Source organism: Trichosurus vulpecula, chromosome 4 (assembly GCF_011100635.1).
Source record: "Trichosurus vulpecula isolate mTriVul1 chromosome 4, mTriVul1.pri, whole genome shotgun sequence".
Lineage (NCBI taxonomy): Eukaryota > Metazoa > Chordata > Mammalia > Diprotodontia > Phalangeridae > Trichosurus > Trichosurus vulpecula.
This window is the reverse complement of record NC_050576.1, coordinates 18315467-18335438: the sequence shown is the minus strand read 5'-3', so window position 1 is coordinate 18335438 and position 19972 is coordinate 18315467. Positions and strand designations below refer to the sequence as shown.

Sequence of the window (19972 nt, the reverse complement as noted above, 5' to 3'; positions counted from 1 at the left end):
ACATTCTGTGTTCTAGGGCCCCTCAGCTCTGACATTCTGTGTTCTAGGGCCCCTCAGTTCTGACATTCCGTGTTCTAGGTAGGGCCTCTCAGCTCTGACGTTCCATGTTCTAGGGCCCCTCAGCTCTGATGTTCCGTGTTCTACGGCCCCTCAGCTCTGACATTCTGTGTTCTAGGGCCCCTCAGTTCTGACATTCCGTGTTCTAGGTAGGGCCTCTCAGCTCTGACGGTCCATGTTCTAGGGCCCCTCAGCTCTGATGTTCCGTGTTCTACAGCCCCTCAGCTCTGACGTTCCGTGTTCTAGGGCTCCTCAGCTCTGACACTGATGCCCCTCAGACTTAGTCTCTTCTGCTTTTACCTCTCTGCAATGGCCCTAATCAGTAATTTCCTTAGCTTGCTTTCATCTCAGTGACATGCTGATGATCATGATAATAAAGATTAGCATAAAACTTTATTGTTGATAATAATTAGTGACAATGTAACGGGGCTCTTAGGTTTACATAGGACATTACATAAGTGATCTGACACCATCCTCCCTGCTGCCCTCTCAGAGGCTGGTGATGCAAGACCTGTGATTTCCCAGTTTACAGATGAGAAAACTGTTGCCTGGGGAAGGTCAGAGGTCATAGGGCAGATCCAAGGTTCCAGCCCAGATTTCTCCACTCCCCAGCCCACTGCGTATTGCTCTCTGTCACACTGCCCTTCCCCCTTTGCTGTTCTACCTACAAAGGATCATAGCATTCTTTCAAATTTATTGGAGCTTGAGAAGTCGTAATGGCAGTAGTAATTAATTAAGAACTAATAATACCTAGGACTGACTCATGGCTTTTAACCTTTGCTTTTTTTTCTTAAACTTTTTATTAAATAAAGCATCTAAGTTCCTAAGGGATCGTCACTATACATCAAGTGAGATTATATATATATATATATATATATATATATATATATATATATGTGTGTGTGTGTGTGTGTGTGTGTGTGTATAAATATATGTGTGTATGTGTGTATATATATATCTATACATGGCACCTGGCAAACATTAAAGCGTCATATAATGGTGTTATTATTATAGTTATTATCACTGTCATTATCACATCGTCTCATTTGATCATTCCGAAAGCCCGGGTAGACCGGGTGTAGTAGGCAACATCATTATCCATATTATATCCTTATTTTGTAGGTGAGGAAATGAAGGCTTGGAGAGGTTAAAGTACTTTGCCCCAGGTCAGGAATAATTTTGTTTCTGGTGCTGTGTCCCTAGCATCAAGCAGAGTGAGGTTCCTAAAGTAGGTACTTAACCAAATGATGATTGAGGGAATGCTGTTTGAAGTTGGGGAGGCCAGTCTGGAATCCAGGCCTTTCCTTGCTAGACTTGCGGTCTTTCCGGCTTCGAGCCTCTACCTCCCTCTTAGCTGAACTCCTGGGTTTGTGTCTGGGACAGAAGGGGCTTTATTAGTGACTACAGACCAGCTTTGGTATAAAAAGTACTCTGTAAGTGCAGAATTGTGAAAAGTAGTTAATTCATTCCCCCTTCAAGTTGAATACTGTGTAGGAGGCTGGAGACAAGAGTGTTTAAGGTCTGGCCTTAGTAGTACACCGGGAACTCCGGAGCTGGCAGCTGGTACAGAGATTTGGGGGTGTGACCACAGACCATTAGGAATGGTTTGTGACCTGGACTTGGTTAAAGTTTTTTTGGTAGTGTTCTAATCTTTTCCCAATGACCCATAATGGCAGCCTCTACTGTTGAAACTAACCAGATAATAATCTAAGGGGTAACATCAGATAATAGACAGCTTGGAAATTTACCAGTTGATAGCCAGCTCTTCACCTACCTGGTCCAGCCCTCTATCCCCCATCCTGCATGATTGGTTAATTCTCTAAAACTTTAAGATTTTCAAAGTGTACGATGTAAGTAAGAAGATTATGAAAAACCAGCATCCTTTCAACCAGCCCCAGGAGTTTTTTTTTTTAAGCTTTTTCAAGGAACTCTTTCCTGTTTCCTGGCATCTATATGTGAGGTGCTGAGGATATAACTACAAAGAAAGAAAAAGCTCTGCCTTTGAGGAGCTTACATTCTAATGGGGAAGACGATGACAACAAATTAAAAATATATACAACATAAATATAAAGTGAATAAATACATATACACATAGGATATCCCAAAAGTCTTAGTTCTGTCTTCAGCTGAACTAAGACTTTTGGGACATTGTGTAATAGGTTATAGTACAACTTAATCTGATTAATCTAGTCATTTCATGGTGCTTTTAAAAAAATTAAATGTATAGTTTTGATTTGTTTACTTGGGACATTTTATTTTTTCTTAATATTTGAAACAGATCCAAGAAGATCAAGGTCCCAATTTTTATTATTTGTTGCTTCTTTGGGAGCATTTTCTCCAAAGAAACATTAGCACAGGCACGACTTTAAGATATCAAGGGCCATCTTGCTCACTTTTCGGAAATGAAGAATTAGTGTCTCCTTAGGAAAAAATAAGATAAAATCAATCCATTAATCAATGAAAATTTTAAAAAAGGAAAGAGAGGTAGGGAGGTTGGGATTGAGTCACAGTCAAATCATGCGGTGGTAGGTAAATTCTTTAGGAAAAAAAAAGACACAAACTTCCCTGTGTTAGGGAAGAAATCCTAAATCTTAGTTTTGTTCCTTCTTGGGAAAGCAGGTCTCCTTGAGAGACTTCACTCTAGAAAGTGATTTGGGGGCCACGGACCCAAAGTGATCTGCTTCATCCTTTAAGAAAAGAAGCCCGAAATTGAAATAACACTTTTACAAAACCGCTTCAAGTGTGTATTTATTAAATTCAGACAGAAAGGGTAGAGTGAGCGTGCGTGTGTGTGTGTGTGTGTGTGTGTGTGTGTGTGTGTGTTAAACTGGACAGCTGCAGTGGTCTTTTGGGAAAGTGTGTACAGATGGTGATAAGGAGTAGCACCAATACTACAATGGCTGATAAATGGAATTTAAAAAAAATTAAAAGAGAAAAATGAGTGGGACTAAACTCCGTTTCCCACATTGTACTTTTCCTTCTTTGTTATAGCTCGTCATTTAATCAGAAAGTAGAATCTGCCCTTTAATTTGTGCGAGCCGGGCAGACGACTGGTCCTGTCGTTATTTCCGAAGACGGAGAGCATGTCTGGTGTATTTCGAATGGCATGGGATTGTCATAGAGACTCAGTCTGAGCTCTCTGAATAAAATGGCTCAGGATTAGTCACAGTAACATGTGGAACGTCAGGAAACTCAAGACAGATTTCTTTGTTTTACAGTCAGTGAGAAGAGTGAAGTGAACCTGATACTGTTCATGGGATGTTAGCAGTTGAGATCCTCCAGGGAAAGGGAAAACCGTGTTGTCTGCAGATTAAATAAACCATCTGTATACAAATACCCTCGTCTACCTGATGGTTTTATTTTGTAATATATGGTCTCGGCATAGTTTTGAGGTGACTCGTGCACACGTGTCCCCAAGATGAAATAGTTGGGAAGCAGTTAACTTTCTAGAGACAGGGCATGAGGTCATAGTAGAAAGAGGGCTGGATTTGGAGTTTGGTGGAACTGAGTTCAAATCCTACCTCTTAATACTTATTTGCTGTGTGACCGTGGTTAAGTCGCTTATGTTCTGTGGACCTCAGCTCTTTTGGCTATAAGATGGGGAAAATAGTAACCCCTGTCTCACAAGATTGTTGGGAGATTCAAGTGAGATACTTTTCAAACCTCAAAACACTGTATAAATGTGAAGTATTATTATTACTTATAAAATAATATCTTCGCAAGAACCATGTTGAATTAAATAACATCCCACTTAACTGTGTGTGTGGCATATAAGGATTAGGAGTTCTTTAGCTATTTTATGTCTCCTGGAGCCTTTGGGCAATCAATCCAATGAAGCCTATGGTGGGCCTCTTCTCAGAATCACGTTTTTAAACGCAAAAAAACAAAATACAAAGTATTACCAAGCAAACCAATTATACTGAAATACAATTAAACCGACTTTGCAGACCCCAGGTTAAGAACGAGGTACTAGGTTCTAACCCTTTGTGACCTTGGACGATCATTTAAGTTCTCCGAGACTCAGTCTCCCCATCTGTAAAATGGGAGTGTTGGACTGGTGGTCTCTGAGGTCTCTTCCAGCTTCTTGAAAGCAGTGACCATCTTATGCCTCTTTTTGTAACCCTGGTACTTAGCAGCGTTCTTGGAACACAGTAGGTGCTTAATAAATGTTTCTCGAATGAATGAATGAATGAATGAATGAATGAGCCTGATTCTCAAACTCCAAATAGATTCTAAGTTACTTGAGGGCAGGGACGTTTGGATTTTACTTGGTAATCTTCAAGCTCATACTGGTACCTCACACATACTAAGTGCTTACACTTGATAAATTGAATTAGAATCTTTAGAATAGCATTTTTCTTGATTTTTGGTGTATCAGAGTGAAATCTGACCAGCTCTGCCTTAATTCTCTCCCCTTTCCCCCATTACCGAATGGAAAAAAACCAAATTTCCTTCATGATGAGCAATAACTGGGCTTGCTGGATGACCACACAGACCTATTTTTACTTTCCGTAGTTTGTCAATGATGATGCCATTTATTTAATCTCCCTTTTTCCATGGGGTTCAAAGCAAGTGACCCCGGGAGGAGGAGTCATCTCCCCCTCTGGTTCTTTGCTGGACACCTGGGGATAGGTGGCTTGTGGTCAGAGCTGGAATCTCTGCTGCTTGGTGCTTCAAAGGCTCCCAGAACAATAGTTCTGCATTCTGTCAGCCTCAGGCCAGTGCCTTCTTGAACTCTGCTGGTCGTAGCCAGAGTCAGAGAAAGGGATTAAAGGTCTTTTGGAGTTCTGAATTGCCCCTTGTCGCTTATGCTAGCCAGGGTCCTTTTTCTCCCCTTATTGATCGGCACGGATCAATGTTATTTTAGCAGTAAAGACTGCAGAAGAAACAAAAATCATCTTGAGGCTTATGCAGCTGCTTAAAAAAATCGACATTGGTGGCTGTAGTTCCAAAGGCCAAGTTACCTTTTTGGTTGTATGTCTTCAGAAAACACAACTATTTTGAAACAGGGGACATCGTGCTCAAAGATAGGAGCCTGTGAACATTTAGTGCTTCACAGCTGAGGTTGTCACATAGAACACAGCGTCCACTGGACATGCTTACTTTCAGGGTGGGAGTGCTGGGAAAGGAACAAGGGAACCCACATGAAATGCTCACTTCAGGAGAGTTATCTGTTCAATTCAGGGCTGACCTTGTCTCCTCTCAGACCTCCCTACCACGAAAAGGGAGAGTGACTCCCCTCTTACATTCTCTCTGTCTCTATATCCCTCTGTCTATCTCTGTCTGTCTGTCTCTTCTTTACCTCTCAAATCAATAGGTTTTCTTGAAATCAAACCAAGACTGTTCTTGACACATGCAGGTGCCTGTAGGTTTTACTGGTCTCCCTAAAGAACCTTGGTGAGACTGCCACCATCCATTCTAAGTACGTGGCGACCATTCAAACTGTCTGTGAATTGTTCTGTCCCAAGTCCCACAGACTTGACCTTTCCCTGAAATCTTTGCCTCCGTGAGAATGATGTAGGCGAGGGGTAATATGTAGTTGTTGGCCTGTTGGTATGTCAAGAACGGGAAATTTTATTTTGGAGTCAAGTAGAATTTGATTATCTAGAGCAGGGATTCTGTTTTTGTGCCCTGGACCCCTCTGGAAATCTGGTGAAGCCTCTGGACCCCTTCTCTGAAGTGTGTTTTTGAATCATTGAAAGAAATGCTGTTTTGGTTTAAGGTTAATGAAAATAAAGATATGATCTTTGTTTCACCATCCAAGTTCACAGACCCCCTGAAATGTGTTCATGGAACTCTAGTGGGTCTGTGGACCCTGGGTTAAAAATGCTTAACCTAGAGGGAGAGAAACAGATGTGAACCTTATTAGAAGTTGAATTTTATATGTGATTAAATATTGTTACATAATATGCTTTTCATTGCTTATTTGAGCCTTGAGACAGCCCTGTGAGATGGGGGCTGTTGTTTTCTAGAGGAGTTGACGGAGGCTCTAAGAGATTGAATGACTCATCCAGGGTCTTCCAGCTAGAAAGTTGATAGGATGCTAAATTCTAAGCTGGAAGGGATTGTCGTGGTCATCCAGTCTGACCACCTCATTTAACATGAAGAACCACAGTCCCAAACAGATCACATAGTTAGTAAATCTTTATCGTGGGATTCAAAGCCACATCCTGCTGACTCCAAGTCCAGCGGCCTTTCTGCTCTGGAATCCAATCCCTGCACTGCAGGTTGACCATCCTCTTTCCTCATTGTGCATTGCTTTGGATTCCACCTCTGTTGGACGTTCTGTGGGTGACATCCTCGTCTCTGGTGAATATGACTATGTATTATAACCCTGTAGCATGCAGTGTGGCCTGACTGCTTGTCATAACTTAGGAGGGGCCAAAGGCCCCCAGTACTGGAAGTGTCAAAAATCAGGAGGAAAATATTTGGCCTACTTCTGGATCGGGGGCATGCAAACTCCTCTCCAAGCTTCACTCCAAGGCCCCTTTCATCAGCTCCAAAATACCCAGCCTATGTAATTCTCCTTTCTTTAATTGGAGACCTCTTGGTTGTAGGTAACATAAGCCTCTCCAAGGGAAACAGGACCCAAGCAAAGATAAGACTTCCTTCCCCCAACACATACAGCATTCATGTTTTTTTTTTCCCTCTAAGGCATGTTCATTATCAAAACCAGTCCACTGCAGACTTCTCTGTCAAGTATTTCTATCTGGACTCTTTTTACATATCTTAAAGCCCTGACTGGCTTCAGTGAGGATAATGGAAGGATTTTTTTTGGCCAGGATTTCTCTTTCTTTTGCATAAAAACATTAAAAATATTGAGAAACAAGAAATGATAATGCCAAATCATATGGAAATTAATTTGTTTTAAAGGGACCAGGAAAATCCTGCTTTGTGCTTTCACAGAATACTAAAAGGGACCAAATCCTGCCCAGATTCTGTGGTGAGCCCTCAATGAAAACACTTCCAGTTGGTGGATGAAAAATGGAATGGAATGTGTTTCCTGACTTTGTCTCTAGTAACATCCAAAAAGCTGCAGAGGGGCTGGCTTGCCAGTCTATATGTTCACAAAGCAGTAGGACCCAGTGGGTTTTCCTGATGGGGCCATCCTAGTAAGTGCAGCCTCCTTGGTGAGTAAAGGAATGAAGCCTTTTTTGGAGCCAAAGCAGCATAGATTCTCACCTTCTACTGAGCGTTAATATCTGAATTATGTAATTATAGAATCTGAGAATTAGAAGAAACCTAAGCAGGCAGGAATCCATTGTAAGGGATCATGCAACCCCACTCGAGAGAGATGAGAACATGGAACCAGGAGACTCTTGATTTAAAGCTGGAAAGGGACGTTGAAGATTATTGACCCATCACTCTCATTTTATAAGTAGAGGAAACAGAGACAGATTCCAAAGCCACTGCCTCTGATGGCTGCCCATTTAATTCCAGGAATGCTTAAGCTGTTAGCGATCCCTCTCCCACCTGTGTGTGCACATATATACTTATGCATACCCAGGTGTATACATGTGTGGGTGTGTATATACATGAATACTTGTGCATGTGTATGTTTATTTACACACACACTTTAAAGCACGGCTCTCCCTTTCTTGCCCACGTTGGAGGCACAGAGCTTTTAGTCAGCGTTCAAAGGATGAATAAATATTGCCCTTCTCATTCATTCTAAGCCTCAGCTAATTCTGAGCTTGGTTTGCCTGACCACATTTGTATAGGACTATGTCACATTTTTGTGCTCAAGCTGGATTCTTCTTTTCTCTCTATACATCTTGAATGTTAAGTTCCTTAGAGTTTTTGACCAAGGGCCCCTTTTGCAGAACGTTTTTTTTTTTTTTAGCAGATAGAGTAATAGAAAGGAAGGTCAAGTGACTTGTCCAGGGTCAAACAGCCACTATGTGTCAGAAGTGGGTCTTGAACCTAGCTCTTTATTTCTTTCAAAATCAGCTCTTTCTCCACTGTGCCATGCTATGCTCGATACCTGCTTGTTGATTTTTCAACTTTATCCCCAGCAATTTATGTAATATCTTGTAGTAGGAAGTACGTAATAAATGTATATTGAGTGAATGGATATATTAAACAATTCTTTTTCCGTGGCTTTTGGGATACTCATTTTCTCTTGGTTCTAGTATTTTCTGCTCAGGGCCTGTGGGGAGGCAGCAGATCTTACAGATTTCTTGAATATACAGAAAAGAATTTGATTTGCATAAATTCTTATTTGTTCTTATCAGAATCTTGGTATATACTCAAGTCTGTTAGATGAGATAGTACTTGAAAGATCCCTGGAGTTGGAATCAGAACACCTATTTCCAGGGCCAGCCGTCCCACCTCTGTCCTGGGGCAAATAAATCACTTAACTCTGGACCTCAGTCTCTTTATTTGTAAAGTAGGGATAATATTCCTGCATGACCGGCCTCACAGGCTTATTGCAATGGTTAGAAGCTACAATTTCTGTAAACACTTCATAAAACATATATAGGACGACATAAACATTAACTATTTTCTTCAGCTCGTCTAGTCATACTCACCTGTTAATGAGAGCAAGGACATGGAAGCCAAGTGATGATTTTCTTGCCAGCAAAGGGTAGATGGTAAGTATTTTGAATTATTCCCATTTCTAAGGCAGGAGAAGGCAGCTAGGTTGGTAGTGCATAGAGCACCAGACCCGGAATCAGGAAGACTTATTTCATGAGTTCAGATTTAGCCTCAGATACTTCCTAGCTGTGTAACCCTGAGCAAGTCACTTAACTCTGCCTCAGTTTCCTCATCTGTAAAATGAACTGGAGAAGGAAATGGCAAACCCCTGGAGTATCTTTGATGAAGAGTCAGACAGGAGTGAAATGATGAACAACAATAAAGATATGAGAAAGGTGAACACTGAAAAATGGAATGACCTTGGCCAGAGCGAGAGAACCAGCCCCACCGAAGAGCCGGATACCACGAGGCTCTGCCGGGTCTGGTGATTCAGCAATAACCTGGGCACCTCGAGGAGAGAAGCCGACCTTGCTCCGTCATAGCCTAACATTCACTTTCACCCCTTGACCCGTCCACTCCCTCTACCTCCCAACTATGAATGTAAGCTTAGTTTAATATTAGCCCAAACCAAACAGAGTTAGGAAGAGAAGTATGATGAGGACAAATTGTGTAATATCACCCGAAGCAAAAGGTCTGAATTTCTGCTCACCGTTACCTCCCGTGTCTCAGCTTCCTGCCTTTTAGCGTGGATAATGGAGATGGGACTTCAGACGCAGCCCCACATTTCTGTGATTTCACCCAAGGCATCATGGTTTGTGTCAAGCGAGTTAGCAAAGCATCCTCCTTTGCTTACTGCTGGAGCGCTCTCACTTTAAAAGTGAATAACCCGCCCCCTCCCCCCATATGGCTACCCCGCCCCTCCCCCCATATGGCTACGGATGCAGAGGCGGTCTTTTTGGTAGAGTGATTCAAAGGTGGAACTAGTTAACATTTTTGTTAAAATCTATATTCAGGATATTGTGGGAAATTATTTCAATTAACGGTGTTTGTTTAAGCTTGGCATTTTTTGCCTTATTTCACATTGGAATTGGACTAATATCAGACAGAATTATTAGAAAATTAGGTAGTTCAGGAAGCATTTATTAAGCACCTACTATATGCCAAACTATCAACTAGGTCTTAGGGATACAAAGACTCAAATGAACTGGTCCCTGCCCTCAAGGAACTTACTTTCTTTAGGAAGCAAAACAAAATGTGCACAGATAAGTAAATAAAACTCATTTACCCAATAAATACCAAATAATTTTACATCACATTTTAATCATAGGATGACCTTTGCCTAAACTAATGAGATGCATTAGAAATGGAAGAGAACTCAGTAGTCTCAAACTCAAATAAAAATAGGTCCTTGTGGGCCCTTAGAAAACCACACACTACCATTTTCTATGATCTGTTGTATTTTTTACTTATTTTGTTAAACATTTCCCAATTACATTTTAATTTGGTTCTCTCTGCCCTTGGGAGTTTTGCTGTCTGGGGCCCGTGGCATGAGTCCATCTTGCTCATTTTACAGATGTCAGATCTGAGGCTTAGAGCGGTGCAGACCAGGACCTGAAGGAAGGTCCCTAGTTCTAACACTTCTCAGCTTTGTTCATATTCTTTCGTAGACGAGGAAATTGAAGCTCAGAAAGGAGAAACCCAGTCCATGTTCCCTGGCTGCAAAGCATTGGTGCTGGCTCTCAGATGTTGGTCTTCTGACTTTGTTTCTCTTCTCCATCATGCCTCCCTTAGAAGATTACCTATCTGTTTCTTCTCTGTAACACAACAGCATTTGAAAGCTCAGTGGCATTCGGGCCAATGAGAGAGGCAACGTGATGCAGCAAAGAGAATGTGGGATTTGGAGCTGGGAAACCTGGTTTGAATCCCAGCTCCTTCCCAGCTCATTCCCAGAATGACCTTGACCAAGTTACCCTCTGGGCCCATGAAATAAGATTCCATCATTTCTGAGGACCCTTCCAGCTCTAAGTCAGTGACTTTGAAATACTAAAGGCTTTTCCTTTAGTCATTAGCTTAAGCCATGATCCCAGGGGTCCCGTTGGGCCCCATTTTCCAATGGGGGATCCTTCAAATGATCTTCCTATTTGCTGTTTTCATGCATGGGGGCTCTAATAGGTGGTAGCCGTTTCAAATTCCCAACTCCTTCAGATGTACTCGTGGTGTTTGGCCTCTTGTCAGCTTTGGTGGGAACCACTGTTCCTTCCCGTCTCGGGTTTGGCCCTTTAGCGGGATCCAGACTGGCTAGGCAGGCCCATGCATCTGTTTCTCCTTTCTCACGCCATCTTAGTGAAGCCTTCAATAGATTACCCCTAATCTTGTCAGCAAACTGCAGGAAGACAACTATTAAAAGTGGAACAGCTATTAAGCAGTCAGGGCTTTATTATGCTTTCTCTGTTTTGTTTAAGTCTCTTCTTAATTGGTTGATTAATGTAAGCTAAGTCCTCTCCCCTTCCAGTCTCTACAGATGGCAAGTACTAGGGCCCAACTGTCAGTTGTGGAGAGAAAAAAAAAAGGAGGTGGGGTCAGAGTTCAAAGTCAGAGATCGAGAGATACCACAATAATCCATCATGAGAACTTGTCTTTGGGTGCCCGGCCAGGCAGAAGTGAGACCCACAAAGTCTATTCCCTCATCGTAGGGTTGGAGCAATTTTTGTTTTCCCCGTTGAATTTAGGGAAGATGATTTAATTCTGTAGGAACGTCTCTTATGGATTTCTGATCCACGAGGAACCATGATGGTGCTTTTACCAATGGAAGCTTCCCTTTTGCTCCATCCAGCATGTGCTCCTTCCTGCCTCCCCCCCACCACCCCCATTTAAGTCTTGAGTTTGAAAACAAGAACCTTAATGGATGGAAAATGGGGCAGCTACAACTGAGTGCAGGTTTAAAGAAACCTTTCAAAAGAAATCACTTTTTCCCATTTTCATGGGAGGATGATTTATTACGGCCCACTTCCTTCTCAGGAGGAAGAATAGAATTATGTTCTGGTATTGATCCATAAAGAGGATTTGCATTTTATTCATACTATAAAAGTGCCTTTAATGGAGACATTGTGGTAATTGAATCTATACGGTGTATCACTATCAGAGCATCTTTTTAATTATTTTATGTTATGTAAGTCGGTAACTACATTTAAGTCATGGGGCAGGAGCTGGCCGCTTTATATCTTTTAAGCGTAACATGGAGCATTTAATATTCTAACAGCGGGCCTGCAGTAAAGGACATTCTTTAGTGGAATGCAAAAAAAAAAAAAGGAGAAGGATTTCATTACATTCAGCACAGTATGAAAGGAGTCAAAGTAGTTTTGTTAATTAAATTCAATTGGCATCCATTAGACCAATGGAATGAGATGAATCCAGCAGAAAGCTGACACAGCACAGGTATGCAATTTGGCTAAATGGCCCTTTCTCAACTGCTGTGCATTTCACGACTTGCTCCTCTTTGGGGGCGGGGTGGGAGGGTGGGCAGTGAGCTTTCTGCGCACAAAAAGTTGAAGAGTAACTCATACTTGCTGAAGGGTAAAGGTTTCTTTTTGGCCCTTCTGTGTAGGGGCTGCACAGGCCCTGAGGCCTTTCTTGGCCAGAGACTGGTTTGTATCAGTTGAATAAAATGTCAGCGATAACATAGGTTTGTAGGTATAGCTGTGGAAAACAGATGTGTCCATCTGTTGAAGCATGTAAGGGTTGATGTGTTTGTGTGTGTAGACAGATAGAAAGAAAGATAAAAAGAAAGATAAGGGTAGATGGATGGATGGATAGGTAGAGATAGATAAACAAAGACGATAGATGGATAGATAGTGAAATAGATGACAGATTGATAAAGATGATAGATGGTTGGATGGATGGGTAGAGAGACAGGTATGGATAGATAACAGATGAGAGATAGATGACAGATCACTGTAGATGATAGGTACATGGATAGATAGACCCAAAGATGATAGAGAGAGATGTGTGTACCTTTCTGTGGTGGTGGTGGTGGTGGCGGTGGTGGCGGCGGTGGTGGTGGTGGTGGTTTTATTTTGTAGTTGGTCCTGGGAAGTCTTGGAGATTTACTGTACCAACGCAGGATGATACCTCCTCTACAAGTTATGGTCTTACTTCAGTGGTTTGCTCAGGGTCACACAGCAGCCTGTGTATATCAAGAGGAAGGATTTAAACCTTTGTCTTCCTTTCCTCAAGATCTGCTCTTTTCATATATACATATATCCATCCTTCCAGTCATCCATCCATCCACCCATCTATCCATCCATCTGTCCATCCATCCATCCATCCATCCACACAAAGTTCTTTCTCACTCCAGGCCCTGTCCCCTGTGATGCTTCTTAGGTGTGTACTTGTTTGTATGGGATTAGTATAGTATATAATTGTGATAGGAGTGCTGGAGTGAATGACTCCTAAGCTCCTTCATAGCTACAAGAACTACTGCCTCTTCATATGCACACATCTGTCTATCTGAAACAATCTCTCTGTCCATCTAAACATATATATGTCCATGTGTCTCTGTTTTTATGCTTCTATCTGCTCTATCTCTGTTTGTTATTTCTCTCCATGTATCTGTATCTCTGCACTTACGTATGTACCTGTCTTCCACTTCTCTAATTTCTCTATCATCTATCTGTCTATCTGTCTTTACATACATGTGTATCTTATCTACCATCTGCTTAATCTGTATCTTATCTTTCTCTTTCACCTCATCTGTCTATCACAAGTATCTAGCCATCTAGGTCTATCTATTTGTATCTCTCTGTGTGTCTATCTTACTCTCTTTCAGAAGACCCATAGATTCCACGGTGCACTCATTCCCTCCACTGACTCAGATAGCGATTTTCTTTGTCTCAGTTGTCACGAGTTGTTTAGCTAAAACATTCACCTGGGTGTCCGGCCTTCTGCTGAGGAGCTTCTCTGCCTCCGCTGGGCTGGTCCTCGGGCGACAGACACACAGTCTGTCACTGGGCTCATCCTTGAAGCCCATCCAGCCTGGGCTGACATGCCAGAGTTCTGCTGGGATAGCCTTGAAGGACCCTGGATCACCTCCGGGATGTGCATGTACATATACACATAGAAGAGAGTGTGTGTGTGTGTGTGCGCGCACGCGCGCGCTTGGTTTAAGGTATACCTGCTGTATACAAGGTGCTGTGCCAGGCACATGAGAAAAATAAAGATGATATAGCCCCTGCCCTCCAGGAGCTTACCATCTGGTGGGGTAGCTACCCACCTTCATCTAATAATTTCAAAATATGCCATAATATAATTAAGAGCATAGGAGGGTCAGGCAGTGTGCCCGGAGGAGGGATTGTTGTTTAGCGGGGGGCAGGAGGGAGGTGGGGGCCGTGGTGGTAGAGCTGGAGTTTAGCCAGGCTGACCTGAGGAGGGGTCACACCTGAACTGGACCTAGAAGAATGGATGTGTGTGTATGCTTATCATGTAATTCATGGTATGTAGATATTCACATATATGTACACATCTTTGATTTAAGTCTATATATTTAAGCAGATCTTATGTAGATTTATACATGTCTATGAGGATTTTATACATGTATGAAACGTGTTTACATTTATACATAGGACTTTGGGTATAAATCCTGGAGAGTTATTTAAGGCCCACAGGGAAGTACGGTGGTTTGGCTTCATAGGATCATAGGTTTAAGGTCCCGTTGAGTCCAGCCCCCGTATAAGGAAACAGAGGCATACCTGACCAGTGTCACAGAACTAGTATGTGTCAGAAGCGTTTGAACTCTAGTCTTTCTTGGGTTCGAAATCAAATGAAATAATATTTGTAAAGCCCTGGCATATGTAGTAGAAACTATACAGATAATTATTTCCTTCGAGTTCCTTCCCCCTCCCTCTTCCCTTTCTAACCCAGGGGTGACTGCCCGTTCATTATGCCAGACTGCTTGTAATAGCCACACTCACATTCATTATCAGCCAGGATATATCTAAAACTTTAATATTTCCAAAGAACTTCAAATATGTCATCCCACTTGATCCCCATCCCAGTCATGTGAAAGAGGAGATGTTATTATCCCGATTTTGTGGATGATAAAATTGAGGTTCAGAGAAGCTAATTAACTTGCCCAAGGTCACACAGCCAGCAAGTGCCCAAGGCAGGATTTGAATCTGATTTTCCAAGTCTAGTGCCGGATCCGCTCTACCAAGCTGCTTCCCTTCCACATCCCATATACTTAGGGCTATGTATATTTATATATGTGCCTTCCTCCCCCACCCCCCAAGTTTTTCTAAGGAAATTGGATTGAAATGGGCTGCTTTGCTTTTGATTTAGACTCTTGGAGTTATATTCAGAATCAGAGTGTGTAATGACGAGAGCCATGAGAACAAGATTTAGTTAGTGGGGCAAGTGCGTCTCCATTCTGGCATAATAACTTGCTTCTCGAGGAGGCTTTTATATGTCAGGCTGATAAGTTTCTTTCCACAGTGAAAAGACAAGAATACCACTCAAGCATTGGCTGAGACAGAATTCTGACAGCCAGCAAACTCGCGGTGCTGCGGAGAGCACAGACTGGTGCTCCTTGCCAAGAGGGAAATTGGCTAAAACCAGAAGGGATATTAGCGCTCCTTGCTTTAAGGCACAATAACCTGCCTGTGTTTTGCATTTATATTTAAGGACCGTGGTAAGACATCACTGCCTTGGACCGGCATCCCTGGAGGTCTCCAGGTATCCATATGCACCGAGGCAGGTCGCTTACAAATCGTGAGGGTGGAGAGCTAAGCAGAGAAAGCCTGACGAGTCTCCTTCTTTTATGTGCTTTGAGATCAGTACACTCTCACCTGGTAGAAACTCTTCATCTTCCATTTTACTAACGGCGCCCGTTTGTCTAACGGCCTTATGAGTTTGGTTTGGTTTGACAAAGCCCTCTCCTTACCTGGTGAGACAGACAATGGAGGTATTCTCTCTATTTTACTGGTGAAGAAACAGGCATCCAAAGGAGATTAAACAATAAACAAGCATTTATTAAGTGCTTACCATGTGTCAGACAGGGGGAACATAGAGGAAAAAGTATAAACAGTTCATACCCCCTAAGACTTTGCCTTCTAGTGATGTTAGAACATGAGATTAGATTAGGTTAGAATAAGGTTAAGTGGCACTGAGCTAAAGCTTTCTTGCTGTTTCCACCACAATATTGTTGTTGAGTTGTGTCTGACTCTTTGTGACCCCATTTGGGGTTTTCTTGGCAGAGACACTGGAGTGGTTTGCCGTTTCCCTCTCCAGCTCATTTTACAGATGAGGAAACTGAGGCAGACAGGGTGAAGTGACTCACCCAGGGTCACACAGCTAGTAGGGGTCTGCAGCTGGATTTGAACTCAGGTCTTCCTTCTTTGGGCTAGCTATGATTGTTGAAAAGTATTTCCTGAGGTCTCCCCGAAGCGTTACCCATCTGCTGATGCCCATTGTTCCTGTTGGAGCCAAACACAACGAGGCCCGGGTGACTCTGTTTCAGGTATTTGAAAACAGCCCTTTCCCTGCCCCCCTCTCTGCTAGGAGTTGGGAGGCCCTTTGCGGGGATGGGGGGGGTCACTGCCGGCCTCGGGGGAAGGATGCACCAATCGGTGGCGTGCTAGGTTGGAGCTACAGAGACGTGAGGGAGATGGTCTCCGCAAAGCTTGGCTTCCACAGTGAGGCTTCAGTGGAGGCCAATGAGTGGAGTCCGGGCTTGGCAGGCATCCGAATTGTCACCCAAGCCACAGAGAGGGGACTGTCTTGCTCTGTATTATTGATTTGATTATTGCTTCCTGAGAAAGAGAGGGGAGAGTCGGAGGGAGGAGGGTTGTGGTATGCCTGTAATGGTAGGACAGATGGCAAGATGCCTGCACTGGCTGGGCTTTGGTGTCTCGGTGGATGGCTGGGTTCCCACCTTCTGTGGGAGGCCTTTCCAAGTCCCCACCAGCTGCTAGTGCCTTCCCCTTGGAGATTGCCTTCCACAGACTCTGTATATGTCTTATATGCCCGTTTATTTTCATGGGGGCTTCCCCATTAGAATAGAACCTCCTCAAGGCAGGGATTATATTCTCCACTCTTTGTATACCCAGTGTATAACATGATTTCTTCACATAGTAAGAGCTTAGTTGATTGACTAAATGGGATGGTACATGATGCTTGATAGATAGAGGAGAATAAAATGAGGAAAGAAGCAGTCCCTGGATCCCTTAGAAATCCCTAGTGAAGGATTGGGGACCCCAGATATGACCACTCAGAGGAGGAAATGGATTTTAACATGATGCTTTAGGTATTCTCTAAAATCTAGCATCCTGGGCCTAAGCCCTGGTCACCCTGCCTTGGTTATGGCTCTGTCTCTCTTGACTTCACCTCCAAACATTCTATCAGCACACTGCCTCTCCCTTTTCGTCACGGTGAGAACGAGGCTGACCACGAAGCTTCCTCCAGCTTGGTTATTTAGAGTAAGCCCTTTTGGAAACAGCCATCGAGGTTCAGACCAGCGAGGGTCTCACTGTGTGTGGAGAGGGAGATGTGGGAACGTCCGTTTATGGAGACCTCGAGTTTCCTCTGCTCCCTTGGCTAACAGAAAGGAGATTGTTGGGTATTCTATGAAATGCTGCCAGTATGATTAATTTAAAGGGTTACATTTTATTGAACCCTGGTGTACATGTTCTTTGTCAACCCACATTCACAGCTAGTTAGAGTGTGTGTAGCATTTATCACAACTTTCTGGAGACCCCTCTCACCTCATTAGCATCTGAATCTCTATTCAGCAGTTAATGTCCGTTGCTGCTGGAGTGCTCAATTCCTGTTTTCAATAAGCCAGTTGTAAAATGTCAGCCTGTCACTTACAATATAAAAAAGCAAAAATGATGGTATTTGTAAAAATGTTATCACCTCATAAAAACAAATTGTAAGGACAGGAAAGTGATCCACAACCCTGGCCTTTCAGGGCCCAGTTCCTCCAGCTGCTCTCAATACCAGTTGTGTCCATTCCCACACTTTCCTACCAATGGAGAGGTTTACACAAGCATAATTTAAGTTACAATTACCCTAATTAACATCTCATTTGCATAAATTGTTGAAGTCAAAACAACAAAGAATAGCCTAAGAAGCTTAATCCTATTTGTCCAAAATAGAAAGATGGTTTCTTCTTTTCTTTCTTTCCTTCTTTCCTTCTTTCTATCTTTCTTTCTTCTTTTCTTTCTTTCCTTCTTTTTATCTTTCTTTCTTTCTTTCTTTCTTTCTTTCTTTTTTTCTTTCTTCCTTTCCTTTACTTCCTTTCTCTTTTCCCACTGTACCATAGAAAATAGTGGCTTCAGTAAGTCTCAGCTTTGGGATTGTAGATTTGAGTCATTTATTATTGTTATTTTAAATAAATCAATACCTTCTTATTGAAGAATATGTCTCTTCTTTCTTACTGGAATGCTCCTTTAATTTATTTTTAGTTAACATCTTTTGTTTTCTTATACCTTTGTTTCCAAATATATCCCTTCCCATCCTCTACCCATAGAGTCATAGCCTATAGTGGAAAATAAAGAAAGAGGGAAAAAATCATCTTAGCAGAACTAACCTACAGAGTTCCACACCTAGAGTCCTTCACTCTGCAAAGGAGGAAGGGAGGTACGTTTTCTCAATTTTTCTCTAGGATTAAACTTGGCCATTTTAATTGCACAGCATTTAGTTTCATTCTCTGCCTTCCTCTTCCATTTACATTGTTGGTGACATTGTGTATGGTTCTCTTGGTTCTTTTTACTTCATGTTGCATCAGTTCATATACATCTTCCTATGCTTCTCTGAAGTTTTCCTATTTATTATTTCATACCAGGAGTTAGTATCCCATTCTAGTCATAATAATTTCTTTTGCCATTTACTAATTGATGGGCATCGACCTTGTTCCCAGTTCTTTGCTACCACAAAAAAGGAAGACTCAGCATTTAATAGCATTCCTAAGAAATTGGACAGGTATGCAGTTCTACTCTTTGTTTCTTGAGTTAATAATAAAAAATAATATTAATGATGATAATAATACTGTCATTTTTATAGCACCTTAAAGTTTAGAAAGCATTTTACAGACTTTTTTTCACTGGAGCCTCACAATAACTCTGTGAGATGGGTGCTACAGCTCTTATTCTTCCCCTTTTTACAGATAAGGAAACGAGGTTCAGAGTATTTACCTAATTTTCTCAAAGTTATATGATAGTAAGTAGTCAGATCTAGATTTGAACCTGACCGTAAGCGTTTATTAAGCTCCTACTATATGCTAGGCACTAAGCTAACCTATATCATCTGACTCCAAATCCAGTGCTCTTTTACCATACCAGCCTTCTCTCTTCCTAGACCCCTCCTATAGTTGGAGTATCCTGGTGTGGCAACTCAAGCAGCACTGAGTATATCAGAATCAAGGCCCGCCGTGTTTCCCTGAGACTGGATCCTGATACATTGTTTCCCAATGACACGGCCAGTAATTCATCTGACAAAGATCTGGGGGCTTTAGTGAACCACAAGCTCAGCATTATGAAGCAGCAGTCTGGTATGGTCCCCAAAAGAGCTAATTTGATCTTGGGCTTCATCAGAAGAGAAAGGAGACATTCGAGTGTTGCTGGGCTCTGCCCTGGGCAAAACACATCTGGAGTATTTTGCTCCATTCCGGGGGCTTCATTTTAAGAGGGATATTAAAATCCTATCGCTTTGGCAGGGCTCAACTCTGAAGCTGCATCCTGATTTATGAAGCTCTTCCTAATTACGCTTCTCCATTCTCAGCCAGAAGTGATCTCGCTCTTCTCAGATTTCTCCTAGTCATTTCTTTCTTTCATATATGCTTCCGTATTTGGTGATCTCATATCTCTTATTTTGTTTTTATTATTGTTATATGTTTACATGTCTTACCTCACATGTTAGATTGTAAGGTCCCTGAGGGCTCTTATTCATCCTTATAGGCTTTAGTGCCTAGCACAGTGTCTTTCACATAGTTTAAGCTGAATAAATTTGTACTTTTTTGGGGAAGGGATATAAATTTGGATAAACCTCACATTTTAAGATTTCGAAAATTGTAATTTAGGGTAATTACATCAGTCAACAAATATTGGGCCTCTACCATGGACAATCTACTCAACAAGCATTTATTATCTATTCCATGCCGGGCCCTATACTGGGCTACATAGAATGCCGGGCCTATATAGCCTTCCGCCTTCCTCTACAAAGTGTATAATCTTGAGAAGATGAGACATAGGTAAGTAGAAACAGGAGGCAAAATAAACTGAGAGAGTGTTAGATCTTTCTTCCAGCTTCCAGGTCTCTTCCAGATGTAAATCTTTGGATTTTTAAGCCACTTACCTTTAGAAAATTAAGTTCCTGCCTAAGGAGTTCAGAGAAGATTTTTCAGGAAAATGGCAGAGCTTCAGATGGATGGAGATGAGAGATGAGGACT

General features: G+C 42.2%; 1 protein-coding gene across 3 annotated transcripts in view; it reads left to right on the top strand.

The window, feature by feature from the left end:
• Nucleotides 1-19972, top strand: part of NFIA (nuclear factor I A) — a 463777-nt gene that overhangs the window by 24110 nt on the left and 419695 nt on the right. Inside the window, exon 3 of one of the 3 annotated variants that reach the window (XM_036754717.1) lies at nt 3276-3393. The exons of the other annotated variants lie outside the window; for them this stretch is intronic. Within the exon in view, the coding sequence (XP_036610612.1) occupies nt 3276-3322 (47 nt within the window). The 3' untranslated portion in view covers nt 3323-3393. Of the gene's footprint in view, nt 1-3275; nt 3394-19972 lie in introns of those variants that run through there. 3 annotated transcript variants of the gene reach the window in all.